Consider the following 19,979-nt stretch of genomic DNA (forward strand, 5'->3'; position numbering starts at 1 on the left):
GACACACACACACACACACACACACACACACACACACACACACACACACACACACACACACACACACACGGAGAGAGGCTGTAGGCCTGGAAAATGCATTCATACAGGGACAAAATGGCTGCCGTTTCTATCAGGCAGACGAGGGGAGATAAAATCCTAACAACCTCTGTATATGTGTGTGTTTATTCTATCGTTACCTCGCTAACTGACACCACAAACTAACTGTGGTGGTGAAAGTCAACCTCTTTTCTTCTCACTCCCTCCCCCTCTTTTGGTCGTCTGATTCAGGATAATGACAATACTTCCTCCAAAAATCATAGAGACAGCAAAATCGGAGTGTATTTGTTGCCAAACCTCATCTGAACTTTTGTTTTTAATGCACATTTGCCCACACATTTGTCTGTGTCGTGTGTGTGTGTGTGTTTTCCATTGTAGTATGCAACAGAGGAAAACTAGCAAAAACATGCCATGTCACGGCACCATTATAGCTTAATCAAAGTCAAATTATTGTAATTTCTAGTAGTTTGGAAACAATTATGCTAAACTTTAAAACAGCAAACAGTTACAAGACCTTCACCACAAAACATAAAACTGCATAAAACAACAATACAGCTGGTAGAAATGAACAAACAATCTTAAAAAACAGGAACTGTTCAGAACTTCCATATTGCAGGGAAATATTTACATGAATTACTTCAACAGCATCTTGTTACTGCAGGATCAAATCTCTCTCTTGAAATCCACTTTACAGACAAACTACTATGCATTTACACGAACATAGTATCAGTAGCTTCCAATGCTGAAACAGGATAAAAACGCATGAATATGAATTTGAAGTTGAAATGTGGCTGTGTTTTAACAATGAGCTATCTCACAAAACATATTTAAATAAATAATCGAGGTCCTTATAGCTACACCAAAGGCTTCTGCCACTAAATGAATACAGCTCATTTACTCTAGAGTGGAAGTTCTTTAAAAATAAAACTGACACCAGCATTATGCAGTTACATAATAGTCTTGTACAAAATATCTTGTTCAAAGCTATAAAGCTTTTCATGTGACTGTCCAAAACCACTTGCAAATTTATCCAACTATTTTAGCTTATAATCTATTTGTATTGCTTTACACAGACCCACACACACAGTTCAACTCACATGAGGCTGAAGTGAGATGTCGTTCAATGCTGCAGTTTTCCTCCATTGAAATGTGAACTGTTCAACAAACTCTAGAGCTTTCTCCTCAAACCCCCCTGGAGCTTTACCTTATTAAAAATCATTAATCTGACCATGTGTGTGTGTGTGTTTGCAGTTAATCAGTCCACTTCGCACATACCAGAGACCTCCAACCCCTTTCTAACTTCATGGTCATGGTAACCACTAACCAGGTCAGGAATAATATTTAAGCAAATAATACTAAATGTAATGATGTAGACACTTTCGCACCGCTTTAGTTCCAGAACTAAATGTACAGTACTAAAGTACTGGGATGATTTTGTGCGAACTTTTTCCCAGTACCATTTAAAGGGTTGCCTTCGCACCGACAGTGTGTACTAGGAAGTGACGTAAGCCGGTTGACAGCGACATCATTTGTGCGCGGCGTTTAACAACGGAAACAAAGAAGAACAACGTTAACAACAGAAGGATGGAGGACGCTGTGATCGGAGCTGTGTTTTTGTTGTGTCTCGCGGGTTTCACAATAATGGACATGGAATGTCGACGTATACGTAAAGCGATTGAAAGAACGGAAAGGAGGACTAGGAATCTCCAACGACAACTGGCAGTGCTACATTTGCTAAAAGTAAAAGCATAATAGGACCCCTTTAAATCAGTTACAGGACTTATGGTCTGGACATTACACTCCTTTTTAGTGTGCACTCAATCATATCTGTGTACTTTTGTTGACAGAATTAAACCTGAACTTTAAATATGGGGTTTCAAAGAGAGGTATTTTCTAGACAATCCAAAACAAAAAGAAAAAATTGCGAATACACTACCATTCAACGGTTTGGGGTCGGTAAGAATTTTTGTCTTGAAGGAAACTAACACTTTTATTCAGCAAAGATGCATTAAATTGATCAAAAGTGACAGTAACATTTACAGTGTTACAAACGTTTTCATATAAATGCTGTTTTTGAAGCTTCCTATTAATCAAAGAATCCTGAAAAAATGTCTCAGTTTCCACAAAAATATTTAGCAGAACAACTGTTTTCAACTTGTTTCTCAAGCACCAAATCAGCATGTTACAATAATTTCTGAAGGACTGTGTGACACTGAAGACTAGAGTAACAGCTGCTGAAAAATTGTTTTGCTTTGCAATCACAATTACATTATATTTTACTAGGGCTGCACGATAAATCGCATGCCATATTTAATGCGCATCTTGTCAGAAAGCCGGTTCTGTAATCAGCGGTAAATCTCCATCACGTGCGTGCTTTCACATTGAGCAGCATTAACTACATAGAGCCGTTGTTCACTGACGAGCTGCGATTTATCGTGCAGCCCTATATTTTACTATATTTTAAATTATGAAAAGTACTGAAATAGAAATTTAGAATAGAAAGTTATTTTAAGTTGTAATGATATTTCAAAATATTACTGTTTATACTGTATATTTGATTAAATAGGCCTAAATGCAGCCTTACTCAGCATAAGTGGCTTCTTTCAAAAACGCTGAAAATTGTACCAACCCCAAACTTACTAAGAGACATCTTACTATATCAGTAAGATACTATGTAATATCTTACTATGTAAGATATTACTATATCTTACATATCTTACTAACAGATATAAACTCACACAAAACTGTTAATAAAATTTTGCACAAGGGTTATAGTGTTAAGTTGACCTTTATCAGTACCTCACTTCTCGCCTGCACACTCCCCTCTGACATGAACCTACAGAGGTCACAAAACTCCCTCTCAGTACACTGAGAAACTGATGACTGGAGATAAATGCATATGTGTGAGTGCATGTGCATGAAGGAAAAGAGAGAGAGGAGTGTGTTTGTTATAAAAGAGGCCATTTTAGTACATTAGCTGTCATACACAGCTGCATTTTGGGCAACAGAAATCTGCAGATGAAAAGGGGCCCATACTCACTACACAAAGCTGTGTGTGTGAGAGCGTATGTGTGCAGACGCCGCAGTTCTGTGAAACTCCAAATAAGGTACTGCGCAGCAGCGTCAAGCCTAGCTGGCCCCGAACAGGAAACGCTTAAACAGGAAGTGATATAAACACAGAAACCTTGAGTCATTTTCAGAAAGAAACTCTTGGACTTGTAGGAGTCTACAATAACGGCCGAAAAAAGGTTCTGACTCATTTTACAGGCCAATATGATTCCATAAGCAGATCCAACCCTCTATAAATGCATCCAGTGTCGCCAGTGACAAGAGAAACCCCATCTACTTATACTAGACTGATTTCTATTATCACAAAAAAACATCTATTCTCGGAAAAGAAACGGTACTATCTAGTGTGCAGCAATCAGCCACACAACCTCACCGACACTCTTCATTTTAGTGTCATGTTTCATCTGTTTTCTCAGCCTAAACGCCTCTGATATTACATCCGGTTAACATTTACATTCACACTCAAACTGTTCTTGACCTGAGCTTCTCTTCCCTCAGAACATGAGAGGAAACTAACAAGCTACATGTAAGCTATTGTGCAAGGATGTGATGCTATTTTAAGAAGAAGAAAAACACAACAACTTGAAATTAGAGCTTAACCACAATATCAATACTCAAATGTCTAATACAGCCATTTAACAGGCTAATAACTCACATTATATTAATAAAAAAATTACAGTATTTAAAGTATATAGTGCTTCACAGATTAAGAGTTTGTCATAAATCTTTAATTCACATTTTCATGTACATCATTACTGATCTGTTTATATATATATATATATATATATATATATAATTTGTGTGTGTGTGTTTTTCTTAATGACTTCTTGATGAAGGCTAATAAAGTATTATCTAATATAATACATTCAATCTTTTGAATGCAAAAGAAAGGCAAAGAAAATCAGTTTCAAATCATTAGCCTGTTTTAGTCATTTGGGTATTTACATGGTACTTTTCAAAGAACAATATGCCACAAGCCCCAAGCACATGCCCATGGTACTTTTTTGCTAGTGGTTCTTTTGAATACTTGTAATATAGGACTCATGCAATACTAACTTCTGACACTCAAACAATGAAAGGCATTTCATGGAGAAAGTAAAAAAAAAAAAAAAGAATAAATGAAAAACTTGTGAGAAAGTGATGTGTACTTCCATCCTACTGTTGTTCTGTGGTCTTAAATTTAATCTTAACCTAAACAATGATTCATTAATTGTGAGGTGTAACCAAAAAAAAAAAATCAGGGACTCTAGCCAAAAAAAGGCTGTTTTCTACTGTATTTGGGTGAGCACCACGCCTTGGCATGGAAAATCGTCCAAGACTGAGCCATGAGCTCGTCTTGCCCTCACTAGTGACAGACGAGCTCCAAAAACCCTAGAACAGCCTCATATTTCTAATCCGGAACCACTTATCAAAAGCAGATCGAAAATGCGCCATTATGCTACTGGACAGAGGCTTAAATGAACTGAACACGTGGGCTGCATCCAAAAACTTAGGCAGTTGACTTGCTGCCTCGCTGCCGTATGAGGCAATGACTTTGCAGGCAGCGTTTTTGCACGAAGGCACCTCATGAAACTGATTTCGGACAGGCTTCTGAGGCAGCATAATGGTTAAATGATCTACAACAAAATAGAACGAGTTTTTGTGTTAAATAAACGAATATTTAATTATTATAATACTGATTTCTCGCTAGAAATAACATCAAAAGTGCAAAAAGTTAGTCAGAAATATACATTTACAGACAAACTGACCACCAAACGCAACTTTCAGATGCCATCTTTATTTTTTAGCTCAACCGTCACGGAATGGAACAAACAGGATTGTGGGATATCAAAGGCAGCGAAGGATACATCTATGCTGCCTTCAAAATTAGATCAGAAGAAGGTTCCTCCGGAGACAGGAAGTAAAGCAGAATTTGGATTCGGACGTGCCTTGATGCCTTCCTGCCTTGGAGTGCTGCCTCCGAAGGCAGCATTTTAGAGTTTTCGGATGCAGCCGTGAATCGCTTTGAATGAATGTTCAAATGAGTGAACATTCATGCCATGCCTATTTTTTTCCCATTTTTAACAAAGCTGACAAAAGATGTCAAATGTCAGTGAAATCACAAATGACTTAAGACATTAATTAAAAAATTTTTGTTCATTTTTTTTATTTTTTTTTTATTGAACGAGTAGTTGCTTTGAATTTGAACGAAGCATCTCATTTGTCAACGCAGATCTGCTGACAAGGCTGTTCGTTATCGTTCATAAAAAGTAGTACCAGTGTTCTGTCGATTTGTGCTACCTCCCATTATAACAGTGGGTAGTACAATTCAACAACAAAAAATGCTACCTGTAAAATGATGGTTTATTAACATCTACACCTACCCCAACCCTAAACCTATCCTTACAGTAATGCAAATACAGTAATTGTGTTATATTCGCGGTTGTGGCTAGAAGGGATACAGCTACAGGAAACCAACAATAAATAATTTTTTCTACCTATTAGATTGTGTTTTATTAAAGTCTACACCTACCCCAACCCTAAACCTACCCTTACAGTAATGCAGATACATTAAATATTGTTGTTCAGAGTGAGAAAAAGGACAAATATTGATGTGCGCATGCGCAGTAAAACCTGGTAGGACAATCTGACGGGTAGGATAAAATGTCAGGACACCGGAACTAAATAATCACATTTTTAAAAACGACCGATATAGAATTAAAATAATGTGTACAAAATGGAGAGAAAAATAACAGACTTGATTAGTTATCATTTGGGGGGAGGGGGGGGGCGGCATTTAAACGTTATTAACTGACATTTTTAGTAAATGTGTAGAATAATACAACTAGTGTTTCTATTAAATTGGTTGAGTTGAGATTTAATAACTCACTCATAACACAAAAAGACGTTTTTGTTGCCACCTACTGGCGTAATGATATCAGTGAACGAATTCCGTGAACGTGAGAGAGAGGGGGGTTACAGGTTGCCACCGAGTAACGGTTCAGCCCCATACAACACCAAACGCCACTGCCAGAGAGAAATAAATGAGTAAAAATGGTTTAGGGGGGGGGGAAATCATGCTAAGTTCATGTAATGTCTAAACAATTGCTTATAGAGTACAACATACTGCGAAGGTATGAGTACAGAAAAGTAGAGAAACTAATAAAGTACAGAAGTCGGCCTTTTAATTTCCAACGCAACAAGTTATTCTTCAGTGCATTCGGATGGAATGAACGACCGTCATTGTCCAAATAATTGATTCTTGCCGTAAATAGTGCACTGCGCATGGCCTACTGCTCACCCGCGGGAATTAGCTGGCAAAAATGCCAACAAGAGAAAGCCCATCCTCGCCCCTTTCGACCGCCTACGCGTCGCTACTGTCTCCTGTTTCACCAAAAATGCGCAGCTTTCGAAAGCACAGTGAAACCTCTTCCCGTCTTTGTTTGATACAGCACAAACTCAACCCAACCGTTTCCATTTCTCAAGGGTACTCACCGTTTTCGGCATTTTGTCTGTGTTTTGTCTCTTCTCTCGCGGACGTGTCACAAACTGAGCTGATACAATGAAGTCAACAGAAAGCCAAACTTTTTCCCATCGGCTGACGTCCCCGCGCAAGAGTGAGCAACCGCCACCGCCAAAGCTTCTCCTCAAATCTCTTCCAGGTCCCGAAGACAAAGATTCACTTTTCGCTGCGTCTTTGTCGCTCAGATGAAGTACTGGTGGTCCTAGAGTCGTTTCCTGCTAACGGAACTGAGTTTTGAAAACCACACCCAGCCCAGCCGATGCAAGCACACCAAAGCGCGTCTGACTAAACTCCGCCCGGATTCTCACAGACCCCGTTATTCGCTGCTGCTGCTGCTTTGTGTGCCGCGGACGCCGGCGCTCCAACGCGCGCTCTGGGAACTCGAGGTGGGGGTATCCCACACAATTCCAACAGTGACGTCATTTTCCCCAGAAATTCCAAACTCGAATGGCAGAGTTTGGTACGGGAAATGCGTTTCACTTGAGGAACACAGCGAGACTTTATATGGACAAAAACTTAATCGTGCTATGCAACTTGTCTCAAAGTTGACAAAATGACATTTGAAAGAAATAACTTATATTCAAACTAAATAACATATAGGAGAGACCCAAGACTGAAAACTCTTCCTGTACAACAAACACTCTTATATATCCCTATAAAATAGGCCTACTGATAAACATTGTCAGCATCTTTTAGAACATGTGATATGTGACCCTGGACCACAAAACCAGTCATAAGGGTCCATTTTTTCTTAAAACTGAGATTTATACATCATCTGAAAGCTGAATAATCCATTGATGGTTTGTTAGGATAGGACAATATTTGGCCGAGATACAACTATTTTAAAATCTGGAATCTGAGGGTGCAATAAATTCAAAATATTGAGAAAATCACCTTTAAAGTTGTTCAAATTAAGTCCGTAGCAATGCATACTACTAATCAAAAAATGAGTTTTGATATATTTCTGGTAGGAAATTTACTAAATATCTTCATGGAACATGATCTTTACTTAATATCCTAAAAACAATTATAATTTTGACCATACAATGTATTGTTGGCTATTGCTACAAATATACCCATGCTACTTAAGACTGGTTTTGTGGTCCAGGGTCACATATTACTATTAGATTTGGACTTTAGAATTAGACTAGGCTAAAAATTATTATAACTATACTTTTGTCATTTTCAAATGTCCTTTGATTAATAATGTGAGCCTACTAGACGATTTTGTAATGTCATTTTGTTAAACAGGATCCTCTTCAAAAGCACAGTGACCTAATTGCTATAAGTTCATTTTTTAAATGTATAGAAAGACATCGAAATATGGCAAATTGTGAATATTATCTCTTATAGATGCTCACTGGAGGATCATACAATCTACTGGATTCTCATACAAAAATTACTGTGGTTGGTACAGTCACTGATTAATATGTAATACCTTGGTACTTTGATATAATGTACGATGGTACTAAATGATGGTCATATTTAAGTACCATGGGGTACCAGATCCAAATGCAGAAGCATGTTACTTTTTGGTATTGCTGAATGTTAATGGGGTGTTTTCTAAAGAGTTCAAATTAATCTCTTAATTTCACTGTGTGATATCAAGACGGGACGGGTTTAATGTCACTGCTTTGACTGAAATTTACCCATCTGGAAAAATGGCTGATCGTGCACATGAGCTTTGTACAAATACCATGCTGAATCATTTTAATTGACCGAGAGTTTGAGGAAACTGCTCTTTACTGCCGTAGACTACACCTAGAACAATAATTTGAATGCAGTTAACGTTATTGTTGCAAGCTGTATTTTAAACATTCTCTTCTATTGCTGAAAGTGTACTGTAGGTACGTACGGAACCATTGTTCATCACTTGTGCAAGGGGAGCGTTTAACCCGCCGCACCGCTGAGGACCGTGATGTGTTCGGAAATAAGATTGACGTGAATCGTATGGTTTGTTTTGTTTTCGAATCTGACTGCATAGACTTGTTTCCCTGCTGCGACTCCACATACAACATCGTTCGCAAGCATAAAGTCTACGATCTGAAGATGAAGAAGAAAGCGATGGGGAAGACGCGTCACGTCGTGGCCTGGATGAACAAAGCGGAGTACGAGCATGTGCTGGAGTATTTGTTCTCCAAAGAGCCCGCGCTGCAGAAACACGCGCTGCACAGGATCTCTGCGTGGAAGGGCAGGTATGGTGGTCAGGGGTGGATCTGCTGTGACAGTGATCAGGGGCCTGTACCATGATGGTAGATGGACAAATTCAGAGTTACAGGATTAGTGTTGAGTTGACAAAACCAAACCACTCCAATCCGGTTTTGTTGGTACCATGATGCTGATTATCAACTTTCTTTGTCAACTCAGGCTTTTTTGATCCTGAGTTGGTGGAGAGCATGCACATGAATGTGTGACATCAGTGGCCAATAGCCAATCACGATCCTTGCAACACAGAGCAAGTCTGATTCAGTGTGATTCTTTTTTTTTAAAGGTTAAGAGATCAAAGAATATGAGGAATATAAATGCATTTGCACTGAAGTACTTGTTCATGAAAGAGGACAAATAAAAGAAATTACCTTGTTTTATTAGTGCAGTCACAAGTGAAACTTGTGAAGTTATATACATAGAGATTTTTAAAGCGTTATCTATTGATTCTACCACTTATGTATATTAGATATGATCTGTATATATTAATATTCATTTAAAATAAATGCTTTATAATAATTGTTAAACTAAAATTGCTTGTGTGTAATGGATTAATAGTAACATAAATCATATTATAATTATATAAGTCATATATAAATCGTAATTATCATTAAAGCCAGACAATTTTGTTGTATTTTTTTAAGGTACTTTATAGTGACCTTTAATTTGTAGGAACAGAAACTGGGGGGAGTGACTTTTTTGTGTCAGACATGTGTCACTTTGCTCACATCTGATTGGTCCAATTTCAGTTTGAGATCTCTAACTCAGAACATAACCTGCCCAAGGAGCAGGTTAGCTGTGGAGTGTAAGTTACTAAGGCAATGAACGCCGCTAAAAGCCAAGCCACTTTCATGGTACCTACAACCCAGGATTGATGCAAACTAAACTGAAACTTACCTGGCTAGCCAGCTAATCAGGCTTCATGGTACAGGCCCCTGATGTCTTATACACAGTTGTTGGAGATGTTGTGATCGCCGTTTGGTGGGTCACGTGACAACTGATGTTTCATCTCGTGTATTGTTTTCTTTTCGGTCTTATACATTTTTCATTTTTTTTATTTAATTATTAACATATGAACCCTGTTTGGAAAAACCCATGACATGTTTCACACATTTTAGGTGATCTAAATATATATATTTATCCTCCGTTGTATCCTCCTCTCTACCCTCACCTACCCATTTCTCATCTAATAAACTATGTTACTAATTAAATTTTTTTTTATCATGTAACTTGGAATCGGTAACGAACTACAATTTGCAAGTAATCTGCCCAACACAGGAAATAAATATGCTTAAACTATCCTAGAAATAATGTCAAAATACAAGCAATTTGGAGGGTCCTAACAGTAGATTACACTGCCTTTATGCAAAATGTCATATTTTGCTATTAGTTTGGTTTTGGGCAAGTTTCGTGAGATTGATGCTTACATTTAATCTACGCTGACATGGGACAGGTTAAACTAGCTAGTTCATGGGTTTTCAAAATTTTATATGCAAAAAAAAATGGCCATACTGGTGCAAGGGACCCCCTCCTAAAAATGCACAAGGCAACTTATTATTTATTATTGTGTATAAAGCCTTGATATATACTTTGAACAATTAGTATTTTAAATATGCATAAAGTATTACTAAGAAAAGATTTAGTTTCTAATGTTACATTAATTATTTTTCTGATCACCCTAGTACTTTTAAATCTATTAATTTATTTGAATTATTTATTGCAAATGTATTAATTAATTTTAATACATTTGTATTTATTTTATTCCAATTATTTATTTATTTAGTTGTTTACATTTATTTATTTTTTATTCTATTTTACACTGTTTTTCTCCAAAGTCCCTAGCTCTGTCTTGTGGCCCACTGGAGATCCTGCACCCCATTTTGAAAATGTCTGAACTAGTTTATTAGGACAGGTCTGGAACATTGTCTCTGATATGCTGTCTGTTGCCACAGGTTTGGACAAAGCACTCCAGTGGCTGTGGACAGCACAGCGGACCTGGTCCGTTGTCAGGTGCTGGACAGCACAGGTCAGCTGGAGGCCAATGATCTAGTGCTGCTGTATGGCATGGCGCTGGTTCGGTATGTTTATCATCCATCAAGTGCACTTGACTAATACAAATCAGATCGAATTTGACTTTACTGGAGTAACAAGTATGACTGTGTTTCAGGTTTGTTAATCTCATCACAGAACGGCAACAGAAAAGAGTTGCCAGACCCTTACGAAGGTTAGCTGGGAATGTAAGTCACACATCAACTCAGATGAATGTCTTTCATCATCTGCTATAACTGCAGTCTGACTACAGTTTGTCTCTCTGACAGATAAATATTCCAGAGTGGGTGGTAAACCTCAGGCATGATCTGACACATCGCAGACTCCCGTCACTAAAGTGGTGCAGAAAAGGTGAGAGACGGCTCTTCCCTTACAGTCACGCGTGTAAACCGACTTCTCTGTTTGCTGCATATGGTATTGTAGTGTTTAAATCTGTGCATTGTGTCTGTGTTTGTTTGTGTTCTTCAGGTTGTGGATTTGTGCTGGACTGGTTGCATCAAGAGTACTGGTCTCGCCAGATGGGCAGTCAGCTGACAGAGGACTGGAACTCTTCATCAGAAGAGGAGGACGAAGAGGAGTTTGCTAGAAGACATGAGGAAGAGCTACTCCGCAGACAGAAGGAGATCGAGGCACACAGTGAGTAGCCTTTCATACATAAAACTCCCATCAGTTTGTGTCAGTAAAGGAGAGAGATGTGGAACTTCAGGGAAGGAAAATGACAGACACTGATCAGACTTTTATATGCTGTACTTTAGGGCTGGGCGATATGTAAAAAATATCTTATCGATAATTTAAATTTCATTTTTGTATTGTAATTTTTATAATTTTTATTTTATTAATCAAAATACAACGCCCACAAAATAATATTCAGTGTTGGGTTGCCGAATCTCTGAACGCGTGCATGTTGAGGGACGAGCTGAGATATAGTACTATAATGTCTTCAGCCGTTTGAATGAATTAAGAATTTATAGTGCTATATATCAGCTTAATTAAACATAATTATATTGTATACGGTATAAAAAATCTGTAAAAATATTGCGCTGATAGTGTGTATTTTAATTATACCTGTCATGTTTGTGGTTTTTCATCATTATACAGTCTGTTTAAATAAAGTTAGAAACACATGCAGTGCTACTTTTTGTATTTTTTCTGTTTAACTTTTATTAAACTGCAGATCAAAATAGAATAGGCCTATACCCTAAAAAAGGATAAATTATATTGGAATGCATCTCCAAAATAATCGCATACACAGATGCACGTTGCCATTACAGTAGTCAGCGCCGAACAACAGGCAAATAAAATATAAACTGAGGTTACAAAAGTGATTCAGTCAAGATCAGTGAGGGATTTTCTTTTCTTTCGTTCTTTAAATTAACATTAATGACTGGCGGCAGCGGCTGCTGTCAATGCACGGATCCAATACACCCTCGTTTTCTTTCTCAACTCTTTACGTTCACTTAAGACATAACCGTTTGCATTTATGGGATATTTTGATATAATTCTGTGTGTATTTGTCCATTCGAATGTGTAAGAATGCGAGAAAGAGAGCTCAATCTAGTGTTCGCGTATATAAGAGGCGGCTTTTGTGCGTGCGCTTTGTGTGTGTGTGTGTGTTTGAGCAGCACAGAAAACAGCGCGCGAGTGCAGAAGTGAGTTCTATTTCGTCTTCTTGCAGTTGAATCTTTTGAAATCACAATAAATGCGCATACAGAAATCGAGAAGCAGAATCGAAATGTAATTTTATAACAAGTAATTTGATTCCTGACCTTATGCATCTGATCTGATTTCCGAAATTGGAATAGCTTTTCGATTCCCAACTCTCCTACTAAATTATTTAATTCTTGCATGCAAAAAGACCTGTATGGTGACTATGGGGCTATGTAAAATATTTTTTTACAACTTACTAGGTTTATCATTCGTCCATTTTTTTCCCTGATAATGTCGATAATCGTCTGTTACCTGACTGTTGACATCGACATCGCGATACTTACGAGACATCGTCGATATACGATAATATCGCCATACCGCCCAGCCCTACTGTACTTACAGCTCAGAATAAATAAATAAAAGCATGACAATTATATTACAATATAGGATAAATTGCATAATACTAAATTCCTTTGTAGTGTATTGAGGATATTTCATGTCACTTAAATGCAAAGCATTAGCTCTGTTCAGAATTAAAGGTGTAAAATACTTTTATTAATCAAGGACACATTAAATTCAAAAGTGACAGTAAAGGCATTTATAATGTAATAAAAGATGCATAATTCAAATAAATGATGTTCTGTTCCTTCTATTAATCAAAGAGTCCTGAAAAAAAGGCATTATGGTTTCCAAAAAAATAAATAAGCAACACCAAATCAGCATATTGGAATGATTTCTGAAGGATCGTGGGACACTGAGGACTGGAGTAATGATGCTGAAAATCCAGCTTTGCTATCACAAGATTAAATTACATTTTAAATATATTAAAATAGAAAACAGTTGATTTAAATTGTAAAAATATTTCTCTGTATTACTGTTTTTACTGTATTTTTGATCAAATAAATGCCATCTTGATAAGCCAAAGAAACTTCTTTCAAAAACATGAAAAAAAAATCTTACCCAGCCCAAACCTTAAAACTGTAGTATCCACCTTATTTTTCAACGCAGAAGTAAGCTGTTTTCTGTGAATGTGCGAGACTTCCGGTTCTTTAGCCGCTGTAGGGAAATAGCAAGAAGAATAACAAAGTGCAGTAAACTGTAAAACTGTTTGCACTACAAACCAGTGTGTTCATAATTAAGATGATAAGTTAAAATAATATGGACACACCAGTTTGCAATATCAAGCTCTTACTGGGAAAATAAGGTGGATAGTTTTGAACTATTAAAGGTCCCATATTTTACACCTTTCTGGAGTTTTATTTTAGGTTTTGATGTCCTTAATAATATATATTTGCTGTATAAGTACCAAAAACCATCTCAATATATTTTTACAGCTCCTCTCTCAGGAGCTCTGCTGAGAACAGGTCGATTTTGGCCGGTCTAATTAATATTCATGAGCCTCTCTTCTGATTGGTCTGTTGTGTTCTGAGTGACGCACGACCAGGCCAACCACAGGTAACTAGGGTCAGTGACGTCACAGCGCTAGCTGGAGGCAGCAAAACAAAGGGGAAACTGGAGGCGGCCCATTCAAACCAGTGCAGATTCGGCTACATAAGGAGCTTAAAATAGCATCTTGTTGTGATGTTGGGTGCCAGAATCGACGTAATACAGCCTCAAATTAGAAATTTGATCACATATCTGCTGCCACTGCCAGACAAAAAAACAACGACAGCTGTGGTTAAACGCGATAAAACGAGCAGACTAGACAGAAACGATCGTCAGAAATGCTCATGTTTGCAGGTTTTGACAATATGGGACCTTTAAATATTAGTTCTCTGTTTGTTCTCTATTTTTCAGAAAAAGTCAGAGAACTGCTCATCTCTTATGAACGAGAACAGTTTCAGGTAAGTCTGGGACCAATCTCACATTGTGTATAGTATCCCAGCTCATAATGTCTGATACTGTAGTTCTGCTTTATGTACAGTCGTTACCGGGGAAACCGTTCCAAAAGCGCCACCTGCTGGCAATTAAAGCGATAAGCCCCAAGAAGCCGTGGTTTACAGTGAATTTATAACAGCTAAGGGGCGTTGTTAAATTCGCTGTAAACCACAGCTTCTTGGGGCTTATTGCTTTATAAAACGGTTATTCCATATATGTAGCAAGGTTTCACAAAATAAAACAAAGCAAATAAAATATAATGATATTAATGAAAACATTATTCTTCCGCCAAACAATGTAGTTCTTCAGAAACGCATGTGGTTGCAACAAAGTGGTTGCCGAGCAACACACAGACGTAAACAAAGGTGTATGTTTGTAGAGTAATTTACAACAGCTTTAACAGCTAAGGGGCGTTGTTAAATTCGCTGTAAACCACAGCTTCTTGGGGCTTATTGCTTTATAAAACGGTTATTCCATATATGTAGCAAGGTTTCACAAAATAAAACAAAGCAAATAAAATATAATGATATTAATGAAAACATTATTCTTCCGCCAAACAATGTAGTTCTTCAGAAACGCATGTGGTTGCAACAAAGTGGTTGCCGAGCAACACACAGACGTAAACAAAGGTGTATGTTTGTAGAGTAATTTACAACAGCTTCGAACGCGGCTCAGCCAATTAAAGCGATAAGCCCCAAGAAGCCGTGGTTTACAGTGAATTTATAACAGCTAAGGGGCGTTGTTAAATTCGCTGTAAACCACAGCTTCTTGGGGCTTATTGCTTTATAAAACGGTTATTCCATATATGTAGCAAGGTTTCACAAAATAAAACAAAGCAAATAAAATATAATGATATTAATGAAAACATTATTCTTCCGCCAAACAATGTAGTTCTTCAGAAACGCATGTGGTTGCAACAAAGTGGTTGCCGAGCAACACACAGACGTAAACAAAGGTGTATGTTTGTAGAGTAATTTACAACAGCTTCGAATGCGGCTCAACCAATCAGAATCAAGGACCGGAACTATCCGTTTTATAACCTGTATTTTACCACAGTTGTAAAGTGCTGGAAAAGCTTGAAAATGCACCTTGAAAAGTGCTTGAAAAGTGCTTGAATTTTATTTTGGAAAAGGTGTAAGAACCCTGACACCAGCAGAGGGCAGTATGAGCTTGTGTTTCTGAGACGGCAGTTTAATAACATCAGATGACAAGTGTTTGAATTCTCAGTTATACACAAAGAACCTGTGGCTGAATTTGCCAATTTCACTACTATATAGTATGCAAAAAGTATTTCAAATGAGTAGTATGTCCGATTAAACCATGCTCAGAAAACAGTAGGTGAAACTTGAGAGTTTTTGGTATGTGTATAACACTGTATTGTAGGTCTGTGGGATAGACACAAGCTAAAAACTTTCAAGGAAGTTTCTGTTATTAATCCAAGTAGTTTCAAGTTGTTAATTATGTCGTGCCCATTGTTTTGGTGTGTTTGGCAGACGTACGAAGAGCTGGCAAAGCAGCGTGGCGTGTGGCCGGATGCCAGCGCTGATCTCAGCTGGATCCTGACGCAGATCAAACACTTCGCCACAGAGGCCAGGTGTGTGCAACTGAGCAAGTGTTTATTTCTGATGTGTTTAAGAGCATGTGTCTCATTGCCATCTGTTCTGTCTGTCTTGCAGAGACGTCCTCGTTGATGTTTTAATGCAGGATGGATTCCTTATTCCTACTGCAGAACAACTGGAGTGTTTGGATATTGACCCCTCAGGTACAAATGCAGCAGATTTTGTTTATAAACCAGTAAAGCATGAAGGACTTAGCTCACGTAAATGAAATTTACCTCTCTCCCTCTCTCTCTGTAGAGGACTCTGTGGACATGTTCGCCCCATGTCTTCCTCAAGTGTTTTTGCACTTCTGGTTGCCATGTTTGAAGGTCTTGAATTCATCCATCTTTATAAATCTGATCCTTGATAAACTGTTCGCTGAGCTCTCGAATGAGCCGTCCAGTCACAGAACTTACTACATCGCCTCCTGGATCTCCGAAATTTTACTCTGCAACAGCAAAAGTACGAATCTGAGACATCCTCCAGGTCTCTGTGGTAATATACAGTGGTCTTTAAAAAGTATTTGGACACTTAAAAGGATAGTTCACCCATCCATGATAGTTTACCAAAATGAACATTTTATCATTTACTCACCCTCAAGTTGCTCCAAACCTGTATGAATTTCTGTCTTATGCTAAACACAAAAGAAGGTACTTTGAAGAATGTGGATAACCAGACAAATTTTTTTTCATTATGTCATATTCATTAATTTTATTACATTTTACTTAAAAAAAAAAAAAAAAAAAGCATCGCCAATGCAAATGTCACAGCTAAAATCCTGCTGGGTATGAATGGTATTGGTGAATCATTTGTTTGTGAAAACATTTGTATGTAGATTTCGTAAATGAGACCCATGGTTTTTAAAAATGTTTTCTTGAGCATTGTGTTAAAGTCCTTCTAAACTACTTCTTTTAACAAACTCTATTTGTGTGGCAGGTGAATTGAAGGCTCACAAGCGACTAAAAATATCCAAGGAAAGGATCTTCATGAACAGATTACAGTTTCCATGGCAGAATCTGATTTCTACATGTGTGAACGCACCATGCCCAGCTACACCTTTCCTTCTGCGACAGTGAGTAAACGTGCGCACATATTTACACAAAACATATGGGTCAAAGTAACTAATCTAATTTAACTTGCCTTTTAAGGATTTTGAGTGACATGGATAAGCCCCTCCCACATGACGCCCAGCAGAACCTGCTCCTGCTCTGCAGCATTTACACACAGGGTTACCATGAAAACACCTCCCCCGGACCCTCAGACCCCACTCAGCCTGTGTACACCCTGCAGAACCTTCAGGACAGACTCAAGAGTAACACCCACTCATCTAACCACGCCCCCAGATCCGTGCAGGCTCCGCCCACAGAGGACCTCCAGGAAAAGCTAAGTGCAGAAACTGTACAGGAGAGAAATTTTGCGTTACGAGGATCAGCATGGAGCGTGTGCACAGGTAACACTCACACCCTCACCTGCTGCTTTTTGTGGAGTATTTTATATTTTTAAAAATGGTATTTATTAATTTATTCATTATTGTTGAGTAAGGAGGTCAGTTGTATGCATCTGATTAATTACACTAAGTCACAAGTTCATAAGTGTTTTTTTTCTTTGTGTTTTTTTCCTTTTCACATATGTGACCATTTAGTCGTACAACCTGTTTCTTCCATTTTACTTCTGTGCTGTTAACTAAAATTAAAACTATTATAGTACTTTTTTTATTCATTGAAATGAAACTTAAATGAAATGAAATATTAGATTAAAACTTCAGCTTATTTTTTATGGGTTAGTTGCCAAGGCAACATTTTTAAACTACATTTAGTTTAAGTACTGGAATGAATAAAACTGAAACCAAATACAATTATTTTAAAGTAATAAAAAAGTACAAAAACAATTAAAATCGAAAGCTAAAAAAATAAAAGCCAACAAAATATTTCTAAAAACTAATACAGCATATAAGTAACACTGCAGTTAGTTTATGGATTGCCTTCTGTTTATGAAATGTGATGTTTGCGCTGCAGCATGTCTGCAGTTTATTACAAATAAATGAAATGCTTCAACACCTGTTACTTGAATAATGAATTCATTCATAAATTTAGACCATCTGCACACTTCCAGTCATTGCACATGTGGGCGGTCGGATTCCACAAATACTAGGGCCAGTTTGCACAAGTAATGTCAGCTGGTGTTTAATGTGATGCGGAAGCGTGACAACTCAAAACCCCACCCATCTAACATCTGGCCAATCACCAAGTAGCTGTAATTGGTAAATTAGTAGTAAATCCTAAAACGGTTTTGAATGAATTCTTCTCTTAAATCTGGTGTTCTTGTGTCCAATCAGATAAAGTCCCCTGGAAACAGTACCCGCTAGGAAAGGTTCCAGGACAGCCAGAGGACCCCTCCTGTTTGATGCTGGAGTGCTATTCTACATTTACTGTATTTGACCAGCAGGTGGAGCTAGATCAGCTCCCCCAGCACCATGGCAACCGGAGGTGAGAGGAGTTAGAAACTTTCACAGTTAGGAGGAACATGTTGTTAATATGTTGTAATATGATTTTCACTCAAATGCATCTTTATCCACAGTGGTCCCCTTCAGAGCAGAGCCGGTGGAGCAGATGGGCCGCTTTGGACTCACAGTGATTTGAGCAAACTCAAAGCTGGACTCCAGCTGTTCTAACACACACTCAGATACTCGGCGGCCTGAAGATACTGAACTATGAACCCTATGATGTTAAAGACAAACACTTGAGGGCTAAGCTGGACTGAGGCTCTTCTAGACACACACTCACTTCCAACCTCTCATGCACGGAAATTGGAAATACTAAGCTGTGTTTCTTTTATAATTCATGTCCATCTTCGTTAGAAGGAATAGTGGTTGTCGGTCTCGCTCTAATGTTATTACAGTCCAGGCTGCAGTTTGATCAGCTCAGCCTTACAGCTCTTGGTGTCTGTTCAAACCATCCGGAAGTGAAACTCCCATGAGCAATGTCTCATGAGGTTCTAATGAAGAAGTTGGTGCTGTTTGAGAAATGTTGTAAATTACATGACATTATTTTTGAACACCAAGTTGCCAAATAAACTTCATTTTGTATTGTGCACTCATCTTTTACTTTTTTTTTCTGTTTCTCGGGGCCTGTTTACTGTAATTTGTGTATACTATATATAATATTTTGCAAAAATTCAGCATTGCAGTCAGGAATAATTTACATTTTAAAATGTACTAAAATAGAAAAGCATTGTTTTGTGATATTTCATAACTATTTTTGATCAAATGATTGCAGCCTTGGTGAGCATAAGATACTTATTTCAAAAGCTTAAAAATGCCCCCAAACATTTGAACAGTTGTGTATGTAATTACATTACATGTCAAAACAAGTGGCTTTTATATTAAAGAAATATCGTACAAGAACACTTAATAAAATAATGAAGTGTTTATGGTTGTTAAACTTTGTGCAACATGTTTATTTTCACCGGTGTGAACTTCATAAATCCATTAAAATCGGATGAGACAAATTGATAAAAAACAATCAGAAAATCAGGTTTTGTGTCTAATGCAATTCAAATCTGAAATTTGAAGTGACTTGGGGCCTCTGTTCGAATTGAATAACAGCATCTTACTTTGGTGTTTTGCAATATCTTACTTGCTATATTACTTCATTCCATTTTACTATCTACAGACAAACAAGCACCCAATAGGAACACAGACACGATAACAGTTAACCAAATAGAGTCTAGCTTTATTGAGAGGAACAAACACCTTTTGTCATTGAGACTTACATTTTGTTTGAGTCCACAGACCCAAAGCGTTATAAAGTTTTTCCACCCTTTCACTTTCTTCTTTCTCTTTTTTGGTTCGTGTTTTTGTCATATTGAAAACAAGTTTAAAAGCAACATGTTTCATTCAGTAGACAGTAAAACATACTATTGTATGTTGTCATCATCACAGCACGAGACTCAAAAGTGTTAAGACCACTCAGTCA

The 19,979-nt window shown here is 37.7% G+C and overlaps 2 protein-coding genes across 2 annotated transcripts in view; one reads left to right on the top strand and one right to left on the bottom strand.

Moving 5' to 3' along the window:
* Window positions 1-6,976, bottom strand: part of LOC107672695 (moesin-like) — a 25,795-nt gene extending 18,819 nt beyond the window's left edge. The window contains exon 1 of the mRNA XM_016466005.1: window positions 6,601-6,976. Coding sequence (XP_016321491.1) covers window positions 6,601-6,612 — 12 coding nt within the window. The 5' untranslated portion in view covers window positions 6,613-6,976. The remainder of the gene's footprint in view (window positions 1-6,600) is intronic.
* Window positions 6,977-8,494: 1,518 nt separating this feature from the next.
* Window positions 8,495-19,150, top strand: LOC107672706 (ribosomal biogenesis protein LAS1L-like). Its single transcript, XM_016466011.1, has 13 exons — window positions 8,495-8,823; window positions 10,786-10,911; window positions 11,001-11,070; window positions 11,152-11,233; window positions 11,351-11,518; window positions 14,327-14,373; window positions 15,901-16,001; window positions 16,084-16,169; window positions 16,264-16,467; window positions 16,942-17,077; window positions 17,154-17,455; window positions 18,341-18,491; window positions 18,583-19,150. Exons 1-13 carry the CDS (start codon window positions 8,579-8,581, stop codon window positions 18,674-18,676), a joined length of 1,812 nt encoding a protein of 603 aa, XP_016321497.1. The 5' UTR covers window positions 8,495-8,578; the 3' UTR covers window positions 18,677-19,150.
* The last annotated feature ends 829 nt before the right edge of the window (window positions 19,151-19,979 follow it).

Source organism: Sinocyclocheilus anshuiensis, unplaced genomic scaffold (genome assembly GCF_001515605.1).
Source record: "Sinocyclocheilus anshuiensis isolate Anshui unplaced genomic scaffold, SAMN03320099.WGS_v1.1 scaffold681, whole genome shotgun sequence".
Classification (NCBI taxonomy): domain Eukaryota; kingdom Metazoa; phylum Chordata; class Actinopteri; order Cypriniformes; family Cyprinidae; genus Sinocyclocheilus; species Sinocyclocheilus anshuiensis.

What these genes read in the sequence shown, in the direction of transcription:
- LOC107672706 (XM_016466011.1), top strand. Translation starts at nt 8,579, where the DNA reads ATGGTTTGTTTTGTTTTCGAATCTGACTGCATAGACTTGTTTCCCTGC. An exon ending in ACTAAAGTGGTGCAGAAAAG is followed by an intron (nt 11,234 to 11,350) that starts GTGAGAGACGGC and finishes TGTGTTCTTCAG; the next exon opens with GTTGTGGATTTGTGCTGGAC. An exon ending in GAAGGAGATCGAGGCACACA is followed by an intron (nt 11,519 to 14,326) that starts GTGAGTAGCCTT and finishes TCTATTTTTCAG; the next exon opens with AAAAAGTCAGAGAACTGCTC.